The 23,952-nt window shown below is 43.6% G+C and overlaps 1 protein-coding gene across 1 annotated transcript in view; it reads right to left on the bottom strand.

The window, feature by feature from the left end:
• SPTBN1 (spectrin beta, non-erythrocytic 1) overlaps window positions 1-23,952 on the bottom strand; it is a 105,176-nt gene that overhangs the window by 28,627 nt on the left and 52,597 nt on the right. Inside the window, exons 3-16 of the mRNA XM_031934202.1 lie at window positions 21,580-21,753; window positions 17,641-17,732; window positions 16,250-16,330; window positions 15,745-15,860; window positions 12,439-12,551; window positions 11,487-11,674; window positions 10,370-10,487; window positions 8,992-9,150; window positions 7,712-8,014; window positions 5,711-5,864; window positions 4,157-5,027; window positions 3,932-4,069; window positions 2,350-3,106; window positions 1,209-1,411 (exon numbers count right to left, since the gene is read on the bottom strand). Of these exons, the coding sequence (XP_031790062.1) occupies window positions 1,209-1,411; window positions 2,350-3,106; window positions 3,932-4,069; window positions 4,157-5,027; window positions 5,711-5,864; window positions 7,712-8,014; window positions 8,992-9,150; window positions 10,370-10,487; window positions 11,487-11,674; window positions 12,439-12,551; window positions 15,745-15,860; window positions 16,250-16,330; window positions 17,641-17,732; window positions 21,580-21,753 (3,467 nt within the window). The remainder of the gene's footprint in view (window positions 1-1,208; window positions 1,412-2,349; window positions 3,107-3,931; window positions 4,070-4,156; window positions 5,028-5,710; window positions 5,865-7,711; window positions 8,015-8,991; window positions 9,151-10,369; window positions 10,488-11,486; window positions 11,675-12,438; window positions 12,552-15,744; window positions 15,861-16,249; window positions 16,331-17,640; window positions 17,733-21,579; window positions 21,754-23,952) is intronic.

Here is a 23,952-nt window from a genome sequence, read left to right as displayed (position 1 = left end):
TTATTTTTCTTTTTTGCAGCTGTTTTAAAAGCAACAGATACAAAATTATAATTAATATAAGTGATGCTCTATTCCACAATACCACCCTAGAGAACATACGGTTCAGGCTGGGAATCAGCTCAGAAAAAAAGATTGGAAGTGCTAAAGACAGGAGTTCAATCTTTATTGGAAACAGAGTCATCCCCTCTCCACCCATCTTATTTTAAGTCAACCTGACCAGGGGTCCCAGGAAACCCTCTCGGATGTGGTAAGCAAAGGAGTATTTTTCCTTTCCAATACATCTGAGGCAGAAGAGAGGCACAGAGGAAGAGTTTGTTTTTTGATGATATCAGTCTCACAGCAAGCCCTTAAATTCAACCCAAACTGGAACAGAGGCTAGTGACTGATCCAGTGGCTGGTCCAGACTGGCCTGTGCTAGTGCATCCAACCCCTGATCTGCCCCAACCTCCAACTTAAGTAACCAGAGCAAGGCAAGAGTAAGGGGTGAGTCAAAGAGTTAGGCTCAAATGGAGTCCACTGGCCTCCAGCCAGGCAGGAAATCTTTCAGACACACACACACACACAAATAAGCAAATAAATAAATAATTTTAAACAAGAAATGAAGAAAGTGTATCCAATCCTGGAGATGCCCTGGCAGAAGAGGAAAATAACCTTTGCTCTTATTTACCTCCCATCATGAAAAAGATCCTATTACAGCACTATCCAAGCCAATTTTCTGAAAAAGTCCAGATTATGTTCCTTTGTGGCTTTGCCAGGTACTCAGAACAGACCAACTTCACCCTCCCTTCCCACTCTGCTGACAGGTTTCTTTCTCATGGATGAAGGGAAACATGGGCTTAGCTGGGAATACCTGGCGCCAGGGGTCCTATCAGGTGACACAAGCATGTGTCAATCCTCAAAGGGCATGGCTTACACCTGAATGCGACGCAGCACTGCAGCTCTTACAGGTCCTTGGTTAAGAATTAGCTTGGCTTCTCAGGCTTTCTTTCCTTTTGTGGACACTTGTACATGTCTCACCAGAACCACATTCTCAGGCAGTCATGCACGGCTCACTAATTTTCTGTTTGGGTAGATGAAATTCTGCTGGGCGCCCATATTCTGCCCACTGGGAAATATATGCCCACACTCCCAAGGGCTTCTGGCCAACGATTCAGAAGTTTGAGAGCCCCGACATGCAAGTCTCCCTTAAGAACCTCAGAAAACTGTACCTGTCGTCAATAGAGTCCACCTTCTCCTGGATGCGATCTGAGTTGATGTTCCCATCGCTCACCAGCCTCCGGCCAGTCTCCACCACAGCGTTGATCTTCTCCTCATTGGCGTCCATGGTGGTCATGAAGTCCTCTTGCTTTTTAATTGCTGCTTCAGCTCCTTCCAAGGTGGTAGGCATTTCAGTGTGAGCCAGAACATACTCCTTATTTAAAAAGAGAAACATGTCATAACGGATCAATGAAGGATTTCATTTTCCTGTGTTCTACATTTCCATGCAACATACTTCACAACACTTTCATTACACTTACATGAAATAATTAAATCACATCAAATTAAAAGTTACGAGGTTAAAAAAACCCAGTGGGACACTGTAACTGACCGAATTTCCTCAGGGCTTAAATGCTCTAAATTTTTTTTTCCAAAGTGAGTGAGGAAAGGAACCAAAGCTTTGTGCATCAGCCTCAAGGGTCCTCTCACGTGCCCGTCAAGGCAACAGTGATGTACCCTTCATACTCTCTCTTTGAGACAGTAGCAACCCTGAAGTTGGTGACTATCCTCAGCTGTTTTTATTTCTCTAATCGCTGCCTTGTGTCCTCAGGTGAAGTCCCTGACCCTTTTAGAGCAAGAAGACAGATTGGTCTCAAGAAAAAAACAAAATCTTCACTGTACTTTTTTTTTTTTTTTTTAAAGAGACAGTGTCTCATCCTGCTACCCAGGCTGGAGGGCAGTGGCACAATCATAGCTCACTTCAGCCTTGACCTCCTGGGCTCAAGTGATTCTCCTGCCCCTGCCTCCCCAAGAGCTGGGATTACAGGAGTGAGTCATCATGCCTGGCCCTCACTGTATCTTTTAAATGGGATCAATACCTCAATTATGAGGACATACTATGTCCTAAATGGCAGTTGAAATCAAATAGTACTTGGTAAGGCAAAGCAGCTCCTATGGCAACCTTCAATTCCTGTCCCCTACAATGTGATGGATTTCAGCGCCTCAAGAGTATTGGGAAAAAAAGTCTGTCTCTAAATTATCCATATAATTCCCTACAGGTGTGGGTTAAATCAGCTGCCCCAGCCAAAACATTTCAAAAGGCAGCCAGGGCTGCTTTCATGGAAAGGAAGCAAAGGCAGGAACAAACCTTACCTGGTTGTTAAGAAAGGCTTCCGCTTGCTTCGTGTCTCTGAGGAACTGCTGGTAGGCATGTGACTGGGAAAGGAGATTTTGTCTGTTCTCCCACATCTTGTGCAGCTCGTTCCATCCAGTGTCCAGGGCCTGCAGCCGCTGCCGCAGAAACATGTACTGGGCATCGGTCTGCCCCTGGGTGACCATCTCGCCCATGTCCCTCATCTTCTGGTAGTCCTCCTCATAGTTGTCAATCTCGTTCTTGATGTTCTCATGCTGCGTGAGCAGCTTCTCGGCCTCGGTCAAGGTATTTGGCATGTCCTCCGAGGCGATTGCTGTCTGGGTCCTAGAGAGCCAGGACTGGAAGTCGTCCAAGTCCCGTAGGAACTGCTGCAGCTTGCTGGCCTCTCCCAGGGAGGCCTCTCGGTTTTTCAGGGTGGTCTTCATCTCCTCCCACACGTCGCTGATCTCGGCCAGCCGAGACAGGATGGCCTGGGCCTGGTCGGGGTGCTCGGACTCCAGCTTCTCCGCCTCCTTCTGCAGGTCACTCAGCTTTGCCTCAATGGCCACCAAGTCCCGCTCCATGCCGGTCAGCTTGCGCTGCAGGGCCATGACGCCAGCCAGGTCATTGCCCAGGTCCTGGGTGGACTCGATGACCTTGGTCTTTTCCCGAATCCAGGATTTGGTTTCGTTGCACTCAAGGTGGTAGTTCTGGATGCTCAGGGCAGACAGCAGGGCATCCTTCTTCCTGTCAACCAGTTCTCTGAACTGGCTCCACCTGTGAGTGCAGGGGCAGAGAGCGAGTGTGAAAAAGGGAAGATCGACCACGGCTGGATTGCAAAAGTAACAGTGATGGGTTAATGCTGCTTATCTGTTTTCTCCATCTTTGCTTTCAGTACATGCTTTTTGGAAAATTATCTCACTCAGACTACGAACACCAAATATAATGTAAATGGCTCAGGGATGCAATGTAATCTGGAAAAAGCCTGTCACAAAGAGGAATGTGTGACAGCTCCAATGTGAGCAATTACAACACATCCATTCCCAGAGTCAATTAATTCATGTCTGCAACACACATTTTACACATCTCTGAACTCCACCTAATGAATGTTTTCCAAATCTAAGACTCTAAGACTGATGGTAACCTTCAAAACTGGGGCCAGGTGCCACAACTTACTCAAACATGTTTACTCAACAAAAAGATAAGAGTGGAACAAAGGTCTGCCCTGACAATCAGGACTTTCCCATTGGCAAATTACATGCTAGAGTCCTGTTCCTGAAGTTACTTTAAAATGGATAGCACAGGTGTCATCTTGATACCTTCTACACTGGACACAGGTCACACCAAGGCCCTAACTTTGGTGTGCAGAGGGGCAGGCGCTGGGCTGGCTCAGATCATTCTCCCGCAACCAATGATGTTGCCCTGAGAGACACTTCTTACAAAACAAGGACATGTCAAAAGGCAGTGGCCAATGCCATGACATCAGTGTTGCAATGTCAATGACCCCATGTGGGAAATTCCCAACAGCAAGGCTCGGTGAGTGACCTCACCCTCCCCAGCCCCACACGCGGGAGGCTGGCAGGCTGCTGGCTGCGTGCTCACCTCGTGTTGAGTTTGTCCTGCTGGGCTTTGATTTCCTTCTCACTTGGGTTGCCACTGTGCATCAGCTGGCGTGCAATCTGGTTCACCACTGCGACCCGGGAAGCCTGGTTGTTCATTTCTGGTTCTAGGCTCTCAAATCTGAAACGGCAATTTGACAGGGTGGTTACTTCCTGGGCCACTGGTGGTCACAAGGAACAGGCCAGTGACTGGCAGCGCCCCGCTCACCTGTGCTGGATGACCTCCAGATCCTCCAGCTTCTCTGGGATCTGCATGTTGTTGAGCCACTGCTCCTTTTCGTCGATCCAGAGCTCACAGGCGTCGGCCTCGCTGAACATCTTGTACAGGGCCAGGGTGTCCTGGAGTGCCTGCTTCCGCAGCCGTGTCAGCTCTGCCACCTCCTTATATCGCTCCTCGATGCCCGACAGCCTGCCCCTCACGTCTGGAGACTCGGCATGCTCCTGGGGGAGGGCGCTGGCTTGCTCGTGCAGCGTGTCAAGGGTGGGCCTATAATTGGCAATCTCTTCCGCCACGTCCTTGTGTTTCTTGACCAGAGACTGTGTGGAATATTCATCGTGGCCCACGTCGCTGCTGGAGACAATCTTGAGGATGTCCAGCATCCAGGCGTCAATGTCGTCAGCATCTGCCTGGAACTGGTGCAGCAGGGAGGCTTCCTCCAGGCGCTTCTTCCGAATGGCCGAGAGCTGCTCTAGGTTGGCCCACTGCTCCCGGATGTAAATGATCCTCTCACGGATCTTCTCCGACCCGAAGTGCTCCTCCGTGATCATGTCTTCGCCTTCCTTGATGGCCTGCTCGAAGTGGCCACTGCGGCCGCTCATCTCGTCCTCGAACGCCCGGTGCTTGCTGAGCAGGCGCATGACGCTGGTCAGGTCTTTCCCGTAATCGTCTGAGGACAGGATCTTCTCCTTCTCCCGTATCCAGCCTTCCTCTTCTGCCATCTCCCAGAAGAACTTCCAGAGGCGGCGGGACTCTTCCAGACGGGCCCTGCGCTCAGCCGCCAGCTGGCAAAGCTCTTGATAACAGAACTCCATGTGGGCCACGCGGTCTCGGATCACCTGGGGGTCGCAGGGCTTGTAACCTGTTTAACATCAAGGAAGGAATGTAGGTGTGTGATGGAGCTCAGCATGGGTGCAGGCTCACCGACAGGCAGTGAGCTACACCCCATGTACTTATGATTACCAGCTCACTGCTAAATCTAAATGCAGGGCCATGTGATAAGGCAATGGAGCACCTTCTAATATCTTGACTAGAACAGGAGTGAGGGCAATGATAAATATTTTTTTTTTTTTGGCCCAACCGCAGACCAAGTGATCATCCTCCTGCAAGAAAGCACTTGAATCATATAAAAAAGGCAATTGAATATAATTGTTTCTAGAAATACATGAAGCAAAACCAAATCATTCTAAACATCCTCCAAACAGAGATATGTGCAACCAGCTATGAAAACCAGGAGCCACTGGAGCAGCCATACCAGGGTGTCGGTGCATGGCCAGAAAGAGTGAGGTCTGGCAAAAGTCTCACTGCCAAACACCAAGCCACTCAAAGCCAAGCAGCATTTGTGTATTTAAGGAAAGGACATATGAATTCCAGAAAAACAAGACAGAGTTAGTGTTCAGAAGGCCACTCCACTGTATCTCATGCTCCCATGACAAACCCACCAGGAATGTATAGTGGCAGAGTAACTTCAAAAGCCCCATTGTGTTTCTATAAATATGAATCTCTGGTGATCTGGAGGTAATGCTTGGAATGGGCCATCCTTACCTTCCCCGTCTGTTGCGAACTTCTGGGCAGAGGCATTGACACCTCTCACCCGCTCTGCCTGGATGCCAATGTCTGCTTCAACCAGGGTGTGCTTCTGTAACAGGTCTTCCACACCAAGTAAGTGTTTGCCATAGTCTTGAGACAATACTAGCACCTGTGCACAAGAAGCAACCAAAAGGACATCTGTGACTATAGCCTTGACTTCAGCATGACGTAATCTTTGGACAAACAGAGAGCCAGCAATGAAGCTGTGCCTTCCCTCTAGTCTGCCATGGACCCCACACCTGCAGGGGAAGATGATGGTCAACAAACCAGAATAAAACAAATCAAACCTGAAGGCCTGAGTCAGGAGAGCTATCACAAACTAACGATTACCAACCTTGGAATAAGCAAGTCAAATCTACACGAAAAAGTGCAGAATAGAAGAAAAAGGTGGTGAGGGCCAGCAGGGGTGGGGGTGGGGAGGGTGGGCAGAGGTGCTGTATGAAAGATTCCAAAATATAAACTGAAACTTCAAGAAGAAACCGCTGCAACAACTACTTAAAAATAAAAAAATAAATAAAGGTGATAGACTTGGTCACTTCAAAGTTGAAAGAAATCTTTTAGAAGTTGCTGAGCCTGTAAGTGAATGTTTTTCCTCCGTTAAGAGCTTATTGGTATGCCTCTACTATACTTACACAATCTATGGGAGAAGAATCTACTTGAAAAGCTTATAAGCCACATCTTTAAACCAATAAGGAGAGCAGGGTCAGGTGGCTGTCTTGCTTAGCAGACCCCAAGCAACTTCTAGGGTTTAAGTTTGAACCCACTGATATTTTCTTGTTTCTTCCATCAACCAGCCAAATTTGGGGGCCTCATTCTACATCCTTACCAGATGGAATTTCTACTTCACTCTTACTTCTGAGAAGTCTCTGGACCAACTGAGTTACAACGTGTACCATGATTTACAAAATGAAAAGTCCCTCTCTGCTAGATCTTACGAACGTTTCTATTTTGAGAGGTCAAGAGAGACAAGACCTAAGAAAATCATAAATCTGGAACAATAGGAGGGAAAACTGATGGTATCAGGTGACCTTGCCCCTCTGCCAGGAACAGTCCAAGAGGTAGGCAACAGATGACAGCTTATATCCTGGGAAGGGAATCTCTTGCATAAGGTCAAGCCTGGGAGCACAGTGTGCTGAGACAAAAGGAGGTTTCGTGGGACTGTCTGAAAACTACCTATTTTCTTCTATCTACAAGGCTAAAGGCCTTCCAGCTGGAGAACTGCTTGACATGGCTGAGCATTCCATGGCCTGCATCGGAGGACAGGAACAGGTACAGGGCCACGGCATGATAGCAGGTCTCTTCCTGGGAAGGAGGAAAGGTTGGAACTCTATGCTGAGAGCGGTCAATAAACAGCACGAGCAGCCACTGACTGCCATCCAGTCCATCCTATGATCTGTGCACATACTACCGCATTCCATCCTTGCAATAACTGGATGAGATAGATAGTAAGTACGATCTCCATTTAAAGACCAAGAAAGAGGGCTCAAAGAGGATTAGGCAACTCAGGCACTCACAATCAGAACTCTGGCTGCCTGGTTCCTGATCTCTCCTCTGCGGCACCTACCACTCCTTCCTTCTCCCCATACCACCTCTCTGGGACCCCTGCCCAAAGTAGTACCACTCACTCAAAGATCAATGAAATAGTAAGTTAGTTTAACCCTGAAAAATTAAAAATAAAGAAAACCACAATGTGATTGATTCCCTACACTGGAATATATCTAAGATAGACGTAAATCACAGAAACAGAGCTCTAGCTACTGAACTTTTTCACACTTCATGTCTCATTTAATTCCTGAGCTAGCAATCTTCCCATGGGTGATGTGGCTCCTCTCTAGCTGTACAGGTGGGCAGTTAGACAAGGCACACAGCTGTATGTAGGGGTTTAGTGAATGAGTCCCAATGAAGAGAGCGCTGGTTGGATCAGCTCTGTCCTCCTTCCTTTCAGTCAGATTTTACCTTCATTTCATCCATCCAGTCCATAATGTAGAGCATTTCCTGGAATATCTTCTGCAGCCCCAGGTTCATCTCGAGCCTCTGTCTCCGGGCCCTGAGCAGTTCCAGTAGGTATTCCCAGAGTCGGATGACATTGTCCTTCCTCGCTGTGATGCGCTTGATGTCGTGGTAATTCTCGGCCTCGAGCTCCCTGGCCACGGCTACCACAGCCTGCACACGCTCCTCGTATGCGGCAATGTCTGTCTCAATGGCCTCGTGCTTTTTTGTGGCGGCCTCAACTGCGGGAAGGTCAAACCCAAAGTTGTCCTACAGAGAAATGGAATGAAAAGAAGGAAAATAAAAAATCCACCCAGGCACGGTGGCTCACGCCTGTAATCCCAGCACTTTGGGAGGCTGAGGTGGGCAGATCACCTGAGGTCAGGAGTTCAAGACTAGCCTGGCCAACACTGTGAAACCCTGTCTCTACTAAAAATACAAAAATTAGCCAGGCGTAGTGGCACGTGCCTGTAATCCCAGCTACTTGGTAGGCTGAGGCAGGAACACTGCTTGAACCTGGGAGGCAGAGGTTGCAGTGAGCTGAGATGGCACCACTGCACTCCAGCCTAAATGACAAGAGTGAAACTCCGCCTCAAAAAAACAAAACAAAACAAAACAAACAAACAAAAAAACATTTCCCCCTGCCCGTCACCCCCCTGCCAAAGGAAACAGAACAGACATGAAATATTGAGCACACATTAATCCCTGGTGGTCTTAAATCCAAATCTGACTCCTGAGTCCCCCACCTCACTGGTCTCTGCCTTGAACTTAGATGCCCTCCTGAAAGCAAACTAGTAACTGCTCATTTTGCAGAGGAGCCCAGCTCATATCTGGTACCTGACTGAAAAGCTAGAGCAGGCGATAGCTTATATCAAGTCAGGTGGAAAAGCAAGCCAGTTTTGCTTATTTCACAACCAGTCTAACTGCCTCGAAGGATTAGTTGGTCAAAGATTAAAGAAAAGAGAGAAACTGTTAGAACTTATAAATGTGAACAGTTCACACACACTCAATGGCTCTAAACAAACTCTGCTTGAGCTGCTTCCACATCTATGAAAAGTTAGATGAAAGAAATATATATTAGAAATTATAAACATCCTCTTCATGGGAAGTAGCCAAGGTGACCTGACAGTTCCTCCAGAATAACGAATGTCGATAAGCAGCTGTCCTCTGACCCTATGCCCCTGGCATATGTCTGTGTTTCTAGATTACCCCAGGAACAGTCTTTTTAATAATGTCAAGAGCAGAACCTGAGACACCAGACGCTGGTTTTCACTCAGCCAAGTCTCCCTCATAGCTGCCTTGCGATCAAATCTGCGGGCGAGCTGTTCCAGTTTCTCCTGTCTTATGAGCTCATTCCGCAAAGCCAGTTCTCTTTCGTGTTCCGCTTTTTCCAGTCTTTCCCAGGCCTACAAAAATGAAAATACACACATACACACACAAACACAAACAGTTTCCTGTAGTGTTGAAGGAAAACTTCCGTGGCTACAGTCAACAGCTAGTATTTCTCAAAAAAACCTGACAACTTGAATGCGAAATCCCATTCCCACCATCATTGACTCTCAAGCCTTGAGGAAAAAAATGGGTTTTTCTCTCAGTGTATCCTCATGGGAACGCTCTTCCGTTATCTAAATCTAAAGATTCTGTGTTGTACTTGGAAAACAAAACTGTAGATATGAAGCAATATAAGTAAATTATAAATCTCTTACTTTAAGAGGAAATAAATTATCTTAAATAGCTTTGGTCATATAAAAAAGATACATGATTTTTTTAAGAATTCATACGAATTTCTCATTCATTCCACCCTGAGCCACTTTAAAAAAATTTAAACATCTGAAATTTCTTTCAAAATCCTGACCTACTGTCCGCATTAAATTCATTCTTATGAAATGTATTTCTTCACATAAAAAAAAAAGATCGAACATTCCACTCAAAGGAATCTAAGTGGGGTCAGACGCAGTGACTCATGCCCGTAATTCCAGCACTTTGAAAGCTGAGGTGGGAGGATTGTTTGAGGCCAGGAGTTCAAGACTAGCCTGGGCTGCAACGAGACCCTGTCTCTATTAAAAAAATTTTTTTTTTTAATGAGCAGCAAAAAGGAATGTAGTTGTGTACAAGTGACCAGAGTTCTAGAATTTTCAGATTTCTTTCTAATTGGAAATAATGCCTGCTGTGAATTTCTATAACTGCAGGCATAATAGGCATGATGATTAAATAATTGCTTATTTGACAGCTTCTCTAATGGAAGAAGCCAACATCCTAAGCCCCACAACCACTATGATTCCAAACACATGAAATTTCAGTTCTCCTTTCTGTAATTTACAGATGTTTGAAACAATTGCCTCAGATGAGAAGTAAAGTGATATGTATCTGAGTAGCAAGGTGTATAGCCTGCGCCAAAGTTGGTTTGATAAAATCTAACATTACCCCCCAAAGCCTCCAGCAGCCTAGCCCGGCACCATTGTTTGCTTGGTCCTTTGCCACACCTGAGCACCAGTTGCCAACTGTCAATTCAGCAGGTGGGGACAGCCCCTTCCAGTCTCTTGTCCTCTTAGCAGTCGAAACCACCTGATAGAACCTGAAGCCTCCAGGAGGTCAGGGCCCATGCAGAGTCCAGATCCACTTTACCTTGTTGATGTCAGAGATGAGCTTCCCCTCCCGGGGCATGTAGACCTTCTGGTTGTTGGCCCTCATCTTGCTCTGAATGGTGAAGAGCAGCACTTCCAAGTTCCCCTTCTCAGTAAATCTAAACACAGGGGAAAACATTCATTTGTTACTGGAGAAAAAAAATTTCACACAGTCATGCATTTTAAAAACCATTTAACTCTGGTCTGACTTATGTGAAATGTATGTCAAAGAGACATCAGGAGGTTGCTCATTGGCTATATATTACAAACCTTGAAGCATACCAAACTGTGGAATTTTTTCATAGTTGGTTGTTGCTGCTGACATTTATATTTGAGGGTGTCAAGGGCATGCAATACTCTTTGTATTGACTTCAGTCAAGCTTTAAACCCTAAATCCTGGACAATGGACTTACTTCATTCATTCAGTGTAGCTGAATGCACTCAACATGGATTATTTCAAATGTCTACCTAATGTAATTTTCAATGGGTTTCAGAGACCTTACCAAGGTATAAGCAACCGTTTTCAGAAAAGAAAACATGACTTTGGAACTACGGTAAGCAACAGATAAGGCCTACAATCCTTATTCAACAATTATGAACTTAAAAAAGATATGAAAAAAAATCAAACTTTTTTGGGGTTGCAAAACTTGATCTGAACTGTTATGAAATTATTTATCGTCTTTATCTAATGTAATGTGAATATTTACACATTTTGCTACAGATACTTACTGGGCTTATGGACTACTGCCTTAGTCCCATCTGGGGTCTTGTAATATACAACAAATGAGCTGTGCTGTTTTTTTAAAATCCAAAAATTATGGAATCCTGAAACACACTGGGCACAATGGTTTTGGATAAGGGGTTGGGGACTTGTACCATTTCTTAGAATTCTCATATATCCTGTATGTCAGTGGTACATTTCTATTGGGAAGGGCTCAGAGAGAGCATGATCTATCATAAATCTCAGCAACACAGAATCAGATGAAAAGAAGTAGGACATGCTACTGAGAGGCATTCAGTTAAGAGATGAGATTACAGAAATCAGAACACAGGGGTCTGCTGGCTACAGTGATGTGTCTTTCCATATTAATGATCACACACTATAATCTGCATCTTACTTGGGTGGTTTCTCCACAGTGCGGTAAGTGTTGAATGCCTGAAGCTGCTGTTGAACCCCGACCAGTGAATTGGCAAATTTGCGATTGTTCAGAATGATGATGGTTTGTTCAATCCATTCCAGAAGGTCAGAGGCAAGTGATTCATACTTTTCAATCATTTTTTCTGTTTCAATAGCATTATCAAGCACCTGTAAACAAGGGATAGAAAAATTAAAAAGATCATGTTGCTCCATAAGTTAAATACGATTGCAACCCTATACGAGTGCATGCACACTAAATGACCGGCTTTGAAACAGTTTGGCCGGCTCTGAAACAGTTCGGCCGCACCTGGGCACAAGCATTTTAACTCAAGGAACCATCTGCTAAGAGGCACCTAGACTGTGATTATTTGTGAGCAATGACAGCCTAACTGCAATTGGTTCTGTAACTTCCCAACCCCCAAGCAAAGAGATTCTGAAATCCCTAGAGAAACAAAAGGGCTCTATTTAGCTTGATTCTGTCCCATAAATGCCCATTACTTTTTGACTTCACTGCATTGAGAGGACAATGTCATCTGGTCTGAGGTGTTTTGAAAACATGGTAGGTGAACATCACCAAATGAGAAGTAAAAAGTATGACGCTGGGACCTTTTCAACTGTGGTAAGTAGGATGTCACACCCATGACATTAGCCAACTCGATCAGATTTCCAATACCCAGTTTCCTGGAAAGGTTGAGGAGAAGGATGTTTCTGGGTTTGAGTTAGCCCCCAGATCCTTTCGTAAATATGGTGGCCATCTCTCCCACCTCTTGTTACCCTTCAGGATGAAGAGGCTTCAGCTGATTTCCCTACCATCCGGAGAGCCCACTACAAACTATAAATTGCTATTGGCAAATTTTATGAGTGCATGGGAGAATGAGGGCTCAATGAACCTTAATTATGTTTCACAACTCACAAAATTGGCATGAGCTCACCTTTCCAATTCGTTTTCCTTCAACAGCCAAGGCCTTCATCTTAGAGAAGTAGTGGTAATAAGTCACCACGTAAGTGATTATGGACTTCTCATCAGGGTGGTCCACGCTGATGTCTATAACCCAGAGAAGACTTTGTTCAATGTACTGCATGCTACTGTGCCCCACCCAGGCAGCAGGAATGAATGCAACGACTGCTGGACAACACGGAACGGTGCAGCGTCTTCATGTTTGTACTTGAGCGTTCTGCCATCAGTGCACTAATTACGAGGATAATGAGGGTGAAACCATCTCACTGATTCCCTATTACGTGAATATTCATGAAATGCCTTCCACAGACACACAGTTCCTCTCCCTGCCGTACCACAATACTGGGTTTGCTCTGCTTGAGTTCTTATTTCTTCCTACAGGACCAGCACCGCCCCACGTCACTCAGTCTTTGGATATCTTTATCTTCTTGTTACCAGTATCCAGCAGCTAGTCACTGAGTCCCAGTTGGGATGACCCTTATTTGTGGAATCCTTATTGTGACTCATTGTTCAGACCCATCCTGTCACATAACCAGCCCTGAAACAATGGCTCCCTCCACCAGCTTTCCCTACTACTCGATTTCCTTACACATAGTGTACCCAGATTGATCTTCCAGAAGCACAGCTGTGAACACAGTTCCTCCTAGCTCAAAATTACTCAGTATGAAGAATAAAGTATAAGCGCTTCAGTCCTCTAGAATCTGGCTATAACTTTCCTTCCCTTTTTTCCATCAATTTCTCAAATATTCACCACGCTTAAGTGTCAAGCATTGTTCTAGACATTCCTAAATTCTGTAGCGTCCTACCTCTCAGCTACTGTATTCCTTATTAAATGTTTTTGAGACAGGGTCTCACTCTGTTACCCAGGCTATAATGCAGTGACATGATTACAGTTCACTGCAGCCTCAAACTCCTGGGCTCAAGCAATCCTCCCACCTCAGCCTCCTAAGTAGCTGAAATTACAGATGTGAGCCACTGCACCTAGCACTGTATCTCTGAATCAAACTTGACCATTCACCATTCCTTATACATATCACATAATTTCCAACATGACTTCCTTTACTCATGATTTCCCTTTGTCTGAAATGGCCTTTCTGATCCCGTAACTTTCTTACTATCCATCAAGGTCATTTCAAAAGTTACCACCCAATACAACCATTTACGATCCCTACAGTTGACATTATTGTCTCCCTCCTCTATTCCCTTGGGCTTTGTATGGACACATAGTCCACTTTTTGCCAGGTTATGGTTTTTTATGCATGTTTTGTTTGCCTTACAAAATTCAGTCCTTGTCAAGGGTAGAAGCCTGTCCTGGCAAGCCACTCTACCTCCCACATTCCTGCTGTGCTGTCCTGCACAAAGCAGGTGGTCAATAAATAGGTATTGAGAGAAGGAACAAACAACTGAAAATGGCAAGTCTTTGAAGTTTGGTAATATTGAGTAAAGCACTCAACTTGGGATAGGTTGTGAAAAGAACACACAGGACAGCTCTTAACAGATATCATCAAGCTCTTTTTCAATATACATTCATACATACACCCCCATTCCTATTGCCACCCCTGGCAGCCTTGTATGGAGGAAAATTGTTTCTCTTAATTTAAACAGGAGAATATTAGGACGTACTGCTGGCACCTCCCTGCCCAGGGTCACTTAGGCAGCCAGTGGCAGTGTGGGCCAGAATCATAGCTACTGTTCCCTACTCCAGGGCTCCTGTTTCTGCTCAACCCGTCAAAGTACACACAAAGGAGAGTGAACTGGAGGACAGCCAGAAAAAAATGCCAGTGTAAGTATCCAATTTAATCAACACAAAATGTCAACAAAACTCAAAGAAGTGAAAAGGCAAAACTTTTTATTTAACTTGTCTGTAAGTCGATTTGAACTGATGCTCTTTGGGACCCCGGACAACTAATAATCAAGATGAAACCAACAGGACAAAAGTGAAATCAGCTGCCATTTTTAGCTCCTTGTTTTGTGATCTGGGGAACATCAATCCCCCTTTTCATACTGGGCGGTGATCAGAAAGATTAACTAATGAGCAAGTTATTAAAAAATGTTGTTACTGTGATAGGGAAAAAAAAGGTTCTTTATCAAAGCACAAAGAACGTGGGGTAAGGAAAAATTCCTTCCCATAGTAAGATAGGGGTTAAGCACGAAGATTTATTGAAACCCAAAGAATTTTAGTTTTCTGTTTATATTGAGAAATCATTTAATGGATTAGTACAAAGATAATTTTATCTCAACTTCCTGTAACCAACATATCAGCAAATCTGATGCACTGGAAAATAGCAAGAAGCCTGCCTGGAGGCCTCATGACCTTGATCTGCCTTTGGGGAGTTAAACTTCCTGTTCTATATTTAAAAGAAGTTTAAACTTTCACTCACATACACACGGTTTTTTTCCTCTCTAATATCTGTTCACAGCTGAGAGGATCTATAAATCTTCAGCACTACAAACAAATCCTGATATTTTAAATGCTTCTCAAAATTAGAAAAAGTTCCTATGAGAGCTCACGTTGAAATGAAACCCAGAATTAGGATTTTGTTAAGTAAGGGAGATACAACCTGGGGGACTGCTCCACACAGGTCAGCTCCAAGTTACACAGGGACTCACAGAGTAAAGAGGGATTAGTTCCAGGCAGAGAATGGGATGAATCTGTAAGAAAGGACTGTGACTGCTGCTCCTTCCACCCCCACTCCCCTTTCACAAATATGCCTTCCTCATTTAAACTCTTACTTGCTCACAAGCAAAGCACAGCCTCGTAACAAGGCCCCTGCCTCCAATCTCCACCCATCCCCATCCAACCTGCTTGCCACCTTCAGATAAATGTCAGCCAACAAGCATTCATTGAGAGCCTATGCCAGGTTTTCTACTTTTCTCCTTCGAACACAGCAGCTAAGAACCTTCAATGACTCCCTGTTGCCTGTTGCCCCTGTGGGGATCCCATCCACACTATTACCCTAACCACCATTCCCATTGAATTGTTAGTCCTCAAACAGACCTTCCTCTTTCCTGGTTCTGCACCTTTGCTCAAGCTAGTAGCTCTGCCTGCACACGCTCTCCTTCAAACTGTTTAAATCGTATTCATCTTTCAAGGCCTTTTTTGAGTGTCATCCTTTCCACAAATCCTCAAAAAATTCCCGTAACCAAAATTAAGCTCTTCCTTTGATAATTCCCAAAGCATGCCGTACAAATGAAACATACTGACACAAAACAGATTTTACATTAACACCTGGATAGTACAGATGCTAAAAATCCCACCTGTTATCCCTTGAGTCCCTACCTTCGGGGTCCAACAGTTTAGTGAGGCCGAGGTGCTGCTCTGCCAGATTAAATGCATTCTGCAGGTTGTAGTGTGCGTTGGATTTCTTTAGTTTGTCAAAATCTATCAGGTCAGGCCTGTGCAGAACAGTGGAAGACAACAAAAATCATGGCTTGAAAAGAAATATGACCAATGAAACATGACTGTTACTCCAAAAAGGTTAAAATCATCACTTAGTGGAGTAAAACTCTAAAATTACACTATTATGGAATCATCAAACAATGAAACCTGGTTTTTGAATAAACACTTCAAAGTTTATTAAGAAAAAAGAAAGATTAAGGATGAACCTGTTTATTTTGTGTAGAAGAATTTACATATTCTCCCATATTTTCCTCACATGGAATGTAGGAATTTCCACCATGGTGCAACAGTTAAGGCAAGGGATATGGGAAAGTCACCCAAACCTGCTATGGACAGACAGCAACCTTTTGCCCCACAATTGCTAGGATGATTTGCAAGGACTTACCGGTGTTTGTGTATCAGTGCATTGAAGGCCATGCCGTCCCTCCAGCTAGTGGTGAAATTGTGAATGTTGACATTGGGGTACCTGCCAAGGACAAAGCAGAAGGGAAAAGCAACACAATTACCACATGGAGGTTTATACTTTTGCCAAGTGCTTTGTTAATAAATAAGTCTGTAAGCATTGTAAAACCTAAAGCAGTGAATATCACTAAGGACAATCAAGTCAGAACAAAAATGCCATCAACTCCAGCTTGCCATAAAATAAAAATAAAACATGTATCCATGTGGTTTTTCTTGCTTGGTAATTCAATCTCACAAACACGTGAACTGTGTCGTAGACTTAAAACACTACTCTTACTTAGGAAAAAGTGATGACAACCTAGACACCTGTGAGGCCTCTTCTTCTACTGGCTTTCTACTCTACCTACAAAGACACCAGAACCTGCAGTCCCCTGTCACACATTACTTTGGGATAAGAAGTGGTGGGACTACCTGTTCATGTGACACTCAGCTTTCTTTCTTCCATATGCCACTTAATTGGATGAAGTTTGTAAAAGTAGTACCTCCCTGAAAAATTTATGTTTGAAACTTACCCATAATGAATCATCTATTTGATATCATATTGACTATTAATAACTTTATATCAGTGGCTGATTAAAAGTTCATACCTAACTTGACCCTTTTATTAGGCCATAAGCTCTTTATAGACATGATCACTTTTCAGCTAGCTCTCATAATGGACAGAGTTCTGATTTTCATATTCTGAATTCATATTCATTAGAGTTACATCTATACCTAAAGTAGTTCTGACAGTAAATCTAATTAACCTAAAACTGGGTCTCAGTAAGTACCTATAACCTTAAACCAATTTGCTAAGAACTCGAAGGTTTAGCATCAATTGAGTTCTAACAGTAGTAAGCAACAAAAAAGGTGCGGTTCTCTAAAAACAGCGTCAATGAAATTTCAATGAAAACATCAAAGGGAAACTGACACAGATAATGTTAAAAGGTTATGCTAATGTTTACTGTGCAAAGAAAGCTCCCCAAAACAGAAATTAAAGGGTGAAGAAAACCTACAACTGTATTCTTAAAATATCATGGATATGATTCCTAAACATGCTTCCAGGGTTTTCAAATTCAAAATATAATGCTCTCTGGAGCTTCCTTAATAAAGAGAAGGAAACTGATTATGAAGACATGACAGGTCTAAAATATAAATTAGAACTCCTTCCATTCCGAGAGCTAATTGAAAAGTCATTATCAACTGCTTACAAGTTAACAAGACTTCCCAATGGAAGCAGTGGAAAAGATCCCTGTCATCACCTTCTAAGTGATGACTGCAGTGGAATTCAGTCCTGGAAGAAGCAGCCCCAATACCCTCTGCATTCACACTCACCCAGCTGTCTTCATCTGGCACCACAACAGCAATGCATCCTTGGCAGATTTCTTCTCTTTGTTGTCTTCAGTTTCCACACTGATATCCTGGATCTAAGATTTACAAAGAAATATTAGACAAATAGATGGGTCAGCTGTCTCAAAGAGCCACTGAAGAACAGGTCTGCATATACATAAAGAATAAACTGGAGATCAAAGCCTTTTCCTGCAGACGATCTACCCAGTGAATGAAAACTGCTTCCTTCAGAAGCACAATCATAAACACAACCAGAACTAGGTTTTCTACGTCGCACAGACAGAAGGCTGAAGGGACTTCCCAGCACCCGAGGTCATTTTTACCCCTGAGACGGCCCATCTTTCCAGTGAGAAGCTAGCACAGTGGTTCACACAGTGTATCTGGAATCTCATCAGACCCCCAGAAAAATACTGAGTTCAGTTTTTCATAAGTAAATATTTTTCACACTAGGTGCAGCCTTCATTGATGAGGGCACTGTGTGTACCACTTCCAAACCATTAGAGCAAGTGTGTGCTTAAGTGCTGTGCTTCCATGGTGTGCATTCATAAGCCACTCAGAGGCAGCATATTTGCAACATTATAAACAAAGCCTGGTCAGCTGGCACCAAAGTCAGACTGCTTGTATGTGAATCCAGGCTCCATCACCTACCATGTGCCCTTGGGCAGGTTCCCCAGCTTCTCCATCTGAGGAATGGAAATAATGACAGTGGCTAATTTCACAGCATGTTATGCATTTAAATGATATAATGAAGTGCAGAGCTCATAAGGGTCCATGAATGTTAGTTCTTAGATTAGGCGCCAACTGCCAGCTACATAATTTTAGACTAATGCTCCAAACACACTTTTGTCTACTATATGAAAGTTTCCTCTTGTACAGTAAAATGTGGAATGGAGTCAGGAGTGGTTGGTGCTGGCCAGGAGTCCATCCATCACCTCCAGCTGTAGCCATTTTAAGCTTCTCTGCTTTGTCATGCTCCCTACAACCTTTACTCCATTCAATCTACAAACACTTCCCAGAATTCTTTTTGAAACAGAGAGAGAGAGAGAATGAAGACAAAATATATAAATACAGGACTAAAAAGTTAGAAACTTTCAACTAGGAAAAACACTTGGGAATTCAAACAACTACATTTTAAAAAAATTCTCTATTTTTAATTGTGTTAAGAAGGTGAAGCCTGAGTTTGCATAAACCCCAGTCTCTAATATTAGGATCATTAGCTCAAGTGCAGAAAGGGATGTGGAAGAACAACCCTCACTCAAGGGGTGAGAGACGGGCGCACCAGGAAAGTCAGGCTGTAACTTCACATAGTAATCCATTGGCTTTCTTATGCTTCTGTGTGAAGAAGGGTATCAGCTTCCAGATTTGTCCATACGGAAACAAAGTCTACCCTTCTGAAATGAAGACAGCTCCCTATTTAAACTAGGCAAACTCAGAGACTTCCACTCCAGTTTCACACCACCTTTTACTATTTTTTTTTTTTTTTGGAGACAGTCTCTGCAGCCCAGGCTGGAGAGCAGTGGTGTGATCTTGACTCACTGCAATCTCCGCCTCCCAGATTCAAGTGATTCTCCTGCCTCAGCTACCCAAGTAACTGGGATTATAGGTGCGTGCCACCACACCTGGCTAATTTTTGTATTTTTAGTAGAGGTAGGGTATCGTCATGTTGGCCAGGCTGGTATCAAACTCCTGACCTGAAGTGATCCACCTGCCTTGGCCTTCCAAAGTGCCGGGATTACAAGCATGAGCCACTGCATCTGGCCCTTTTACTCTTTTAAAGGGGCAGCATTATAAAAATCTGTGTCATCATCAGTATTTAATGGACATCTCTATGCACATACAGGTCAGGCCATATCCTGGTAGCAGTGAGAGTACATGCACACACACACTGGGAACTTGTAAAACCGTATATTCAGGAGCTGGGGGAAGGAGAGACCCTTGCAGATACACAGGGAAGCTTCACCCTATGTATCTACAAGGATATCTCAAGTATATCCTTGTAGATATGCTAGATATCTATAACTGGACCTTGGCTGATTCATAATCGTATTATTTTTGTAGAATAGGTAATGTTTTAATAAAGCTGCTGAAGAAAGCTGAGTCATGTCAGACACCAACACTGCAGGCCATGCGGTAACATCAGCAGTCTATGCCTCTCATTGCAACAGAAAGGGAGAAAATACATATCAGCATTTATAAGTTGAATTATAGGAATAGGCAAACTGGCAGGAAGTGAATTGGTCAATGACTCAATGCAATTCACGCTGAGAATCCTGAAAAGGGCTGTGTGTGCCAGCTCCCTGACCTGGGTGCTGACCTGCTGTCGACAGCCCACAGTCAGGATGCCCTTTCACGCTCTGATTACTGCAGGCCAAAGGTAACAGAAATATATTTTACTCCATAAAACTGGGGTGAAGCTTGAGGAGTGTCCTGCTAATAATTTCACCTCTGTAAGACACAAGAGCAGTAATTAGTGGATTCAATGGCTACTCCATTTTCAAATCATTCAGGATCTAAATGACAGAAATGTAAGAGTTCTGTCTGGGGAAAAAATGTCCTTGATTGCTGTAATTAACTCCTTTAATGATGTTGTACCATCTTCAACAACGGTTCTCTCCTCAGACCTACTTAATTAGAATTACTAGGGCTGGGCCCTGGGAACCTGAATTATTAAGAGGGTTTCCCAATGGCATCAGATGATCAGCCAGCCTGGGAACCAGCCAGTCAGGAAGCTGTTTCTTCCTGTAACTCATTCTAGTCCCCTACCCCTTCCTCCCACATATATACTCAGGACACTATCTGAAGCCCAATCCTAGGGCAAGTGAGAAGGAAAAGGGATTGTTCACAGGCTGATTTCAGAGTTTCAATAAGAAAACAAAGCAAGCTATAATTTGATTTTTCGTTTTTCCTTTTTGTGTGAGGTTTTTGCTTACCTAGAAAAATCAAGCAGATCTTTATTAAAGGGGCAGAACAGGAAGGAATGGCAAGAGAACACAGTCACTGAGGAGACAGGACTGTTAGAATATTTGTTTGTAGAGAAACCTGACACTACAGTACAAAGTTGTTCCTGCCTTTCCAATTTTAATTGGAACGCATGAGCACGAAGCATCCGCCTGGATAAAGAACCAATAATCAGACCCGTAGTGCTGCACAGTCCCAAAAGGCTGAGTGCTGTCTCTTAAGGGGTCAGAGGCACCCCCTATAGCCCTGGCTGGCTGCGTCATCAGGGGCAAGGTTTCAAACTTCTCTGGGTCTCCAATTTCTTCATAAAGTGAAAGTGGTGAACAAAAAGACCTTGAGACTACCTTCTGGCTTAAAATACTTCTATACTTAGAGCCTTCCTCCTCAAGTATAACAAAACCCATAAAATCATCATCAATTCAAAGGAACACAAGTGTTTTGTACTTTCCTCCTGCAAATTGCTTCCTCACATCCAAAGAGAATGAGAAGGTGAAAATGGAGCCCACACACATGCCATAACCCTCAACAGCTTTGCCTAAAAATATTCTGTAACACATGTCATAGCTGAGTGAAGCTGAGGCAGTCTAAGCTAATAACCTAGCACTGGCCACATCCTTATACCTTTGCTCCTGAGAGCCAAGCAGCAGAGACCAGACATTTAGAGCAGGGGCCAGCAAAGTGGTGGGCTGGGATGCAGTCTAGAAGCCCCTGGGCCACTGAGACGTGTCTGACAGGAGAGCTAAGATTATCAGGGGCTAGTATAATTGCAGGAGGATGTAGTAGATTCCACATGCCTACGAGGCAGCATTCAATTCTGAGGGCTGGATATGACACACCTGACTCTGAGACGTGCTTTCAACCTGGTCTTCCTGATCCCTCTGACACATGGAGGCCAGCTCTATAAGGATGCTCATACCTCTGAGAGGTCAGCCTAAGTTCTGAGCAAGCCTAGGCAGAGACTCTTACCTGGAAGCGCAGGATGATGGTCCAGATGAGGCCAAGGGTCAGCCGGTGGTTTCCATCCACAATGTCATGGGATCCCATGTTCTCAAGATGGACTCTCTGCTCCTTCAGGAACTGAAGGGCCTTGTCCACATTCTCTAGGCAGTGGATGCGCATTCGTCCTTTGGTGGGTTTAGGCTAGAAACAGGAGAGCAGAGGCAGAGACACATCACTCAACAGAGTAGAGATGAACCCCGAGTTACTGCCTAGTCACACGTGCCCATTCATGCGATGCTCTGCTGCTCGGAGCAGAACATTAACAAACACGTGTACTCATAAAGTTCAAGGACAGTATTTACCTAACAGCCACATAAGAAAAGTTTACTTAATGGGATGGTAACTGATTCCTCTTTAGAGATTAATTGTGGAGCTATATAGTTTACAAATGAGCATTTGTTTAAGTTCAGGGAAGAGAGAATCCAATTTTCATGGAGAATTTCAGTGCTACTGCTGCCATCCATATAATTTTTTTGCAGCTGCATGACAAACACCTGTGAGGATTTTGATTACTTGGAATGTAAAAATAGGTTTGCCACCTGCTGGTAACCCTTAAGGTTGGCTCAAAATGAAAACAGGGAACACAACCATCAAATCAGAAGAATTTCCAAGTGGTGGTTGTGTGCGGAGGGATGGGGAAGGTTAAGTAAAAAGGTGTAACTTACAGAAAAGAAGGGGAAAAGGAGAAAAAATGAGTGTAGTGCAATTTAAATACCCCAAATGTTTCTTCCTTTTACCCAGTTTTATCAAAATATAAAAGAGGCCCTTGGAAGGTGAACATTTTAAATAAAACAAATGAACAAAAAAATATATAGAGAGAGTAGATAATGCATATGTGTATATATACATCAACTATAAAATATACTATCTACTATAAAAGTATGTATATATCTACTGTAAAAGTACATACACATCTACTGTAAAAATGTACTAGATACACACACACAGTTGACCTTTAGTTGGGCCTAAACTGTGCAAATGCACTTATACATGGATTCTTTCCAATAAATACACTGGAAAATTTTGTAGAGATTTGTGACAATTTGAAAAGACTCAGATGAATGGTCTAGCCTAGAAATATCAGAAAAAATTAAGAACAAGGTATGTCATGAATGCATAAAATATATGTAGATGGTAGTCTATTTTATCATTTACTACCACAAAATATATACAAATCTGTCATAAAATTAAAAATTATCAAAACTCATACACACAAACACAGATTGTAACGGCACCATTTGTGTAGTACTAAATTTTGGTATGTACTGTACTACTATAATAATTTCAGAGCCATCTCTAACTCCTGCGATGAGCTCAAGTATTGTGAGTGCCCACTTAAAATGCCTATGATGCTAATCATCTCCACATGGTCTCTCTAGTAAATTGAGTATCACAGTAAAAGTTCTTGTGTATTTTTCACAGTGTCTAAGTGCAATAATGTAAACCTTGACTAATATCATGAGACCCAAAGTGCCACTAGTGAAGCTGGAAGTACTCCCAAGAAGCAGAGAAAAGTCGTGACACTACAAGAAAAGGATGAACTGCTTGCTATGTGTTGTAGATTGAGGTCCACAGTTGTGGTGGCCCACCATTTGAAGACTAAAAAAAGAAAAGGAAATTTGTGAAGCCATCCCTGAAGCTATATCAGCAGATGCAAAGATCTTGCACTTTTTTTGTGAAATATCTTTTTATCTCATATTGAAAATGCAGCTTTTGGCTGGGTGCAGCAGTTCGTGCCTATAATCCCAGCACTTTGGGAGGCTGAGGCAGGCAGACTGCAGTGTCCAGGAGTTTGAGACCAGCCTGGGCAACACGGCAAAACCCGTCTCTACAAAAAAATAAACAAATAAATAAATAATTAACAATGCATCTTTTATGTGAGTGCAGGATTGCCATAAGAGAGGCATACCTAAAGACTAATATGATTTGAGAAAAAGTGAAGTCATCATATCACAATTTAAAGGCATACGAAGGTGAAGGAGAATGTAACACCAGCAAAGGATGGTATGACTATTAATTTTTAATTGGGTAGCCCTCAGAACCAGGAAAGATTCACAGAGCTCCCAGTCTGACAATTTCAGAAAGAGGTTTGGCTTAAAAAAATGTCAAGGAGTTGGGAGAAGCAGCTTTTGCTGACCAAGAGGCAGCAGATGAGTTCCCAGGTGCCATTAAGAAAATCATTGAGGAAAAAGTGTATCTGTCTCAACAAATTGTTAACGCAGATTTAAGTGCCCTGTTCTGGAAAAAAAATGCCACAAAAGCCTAGTAAGAGAAAGAGAGGTGAGGCCGAGCGCGGTGGCTCAAGCCTGTAATCCCAGCACTTTGGGAGGCCGAGACGGG

Source organism: Piliocolobus tephrosceles, chromosome 15 (assembly GCF_002776525.5).
Source record: "Piliocolobus tephrosceles isolate RC106 chromosome 15, ASM277652v3, whole genome shotgun sequence".
In the NCBI taxonomy this organism is placed as follows: Eukaryota; Metazoa; Chordata; class Mammalia; order Primates; family Cercopithecidae; genus Piliocolobus; species Piliocolobus tephrosceles.
The sequence above is the reverse complement of the archived record's forward strand: the minus strand, read 5'-3'. Positions and strand labels throughout refer to the sequence as shown.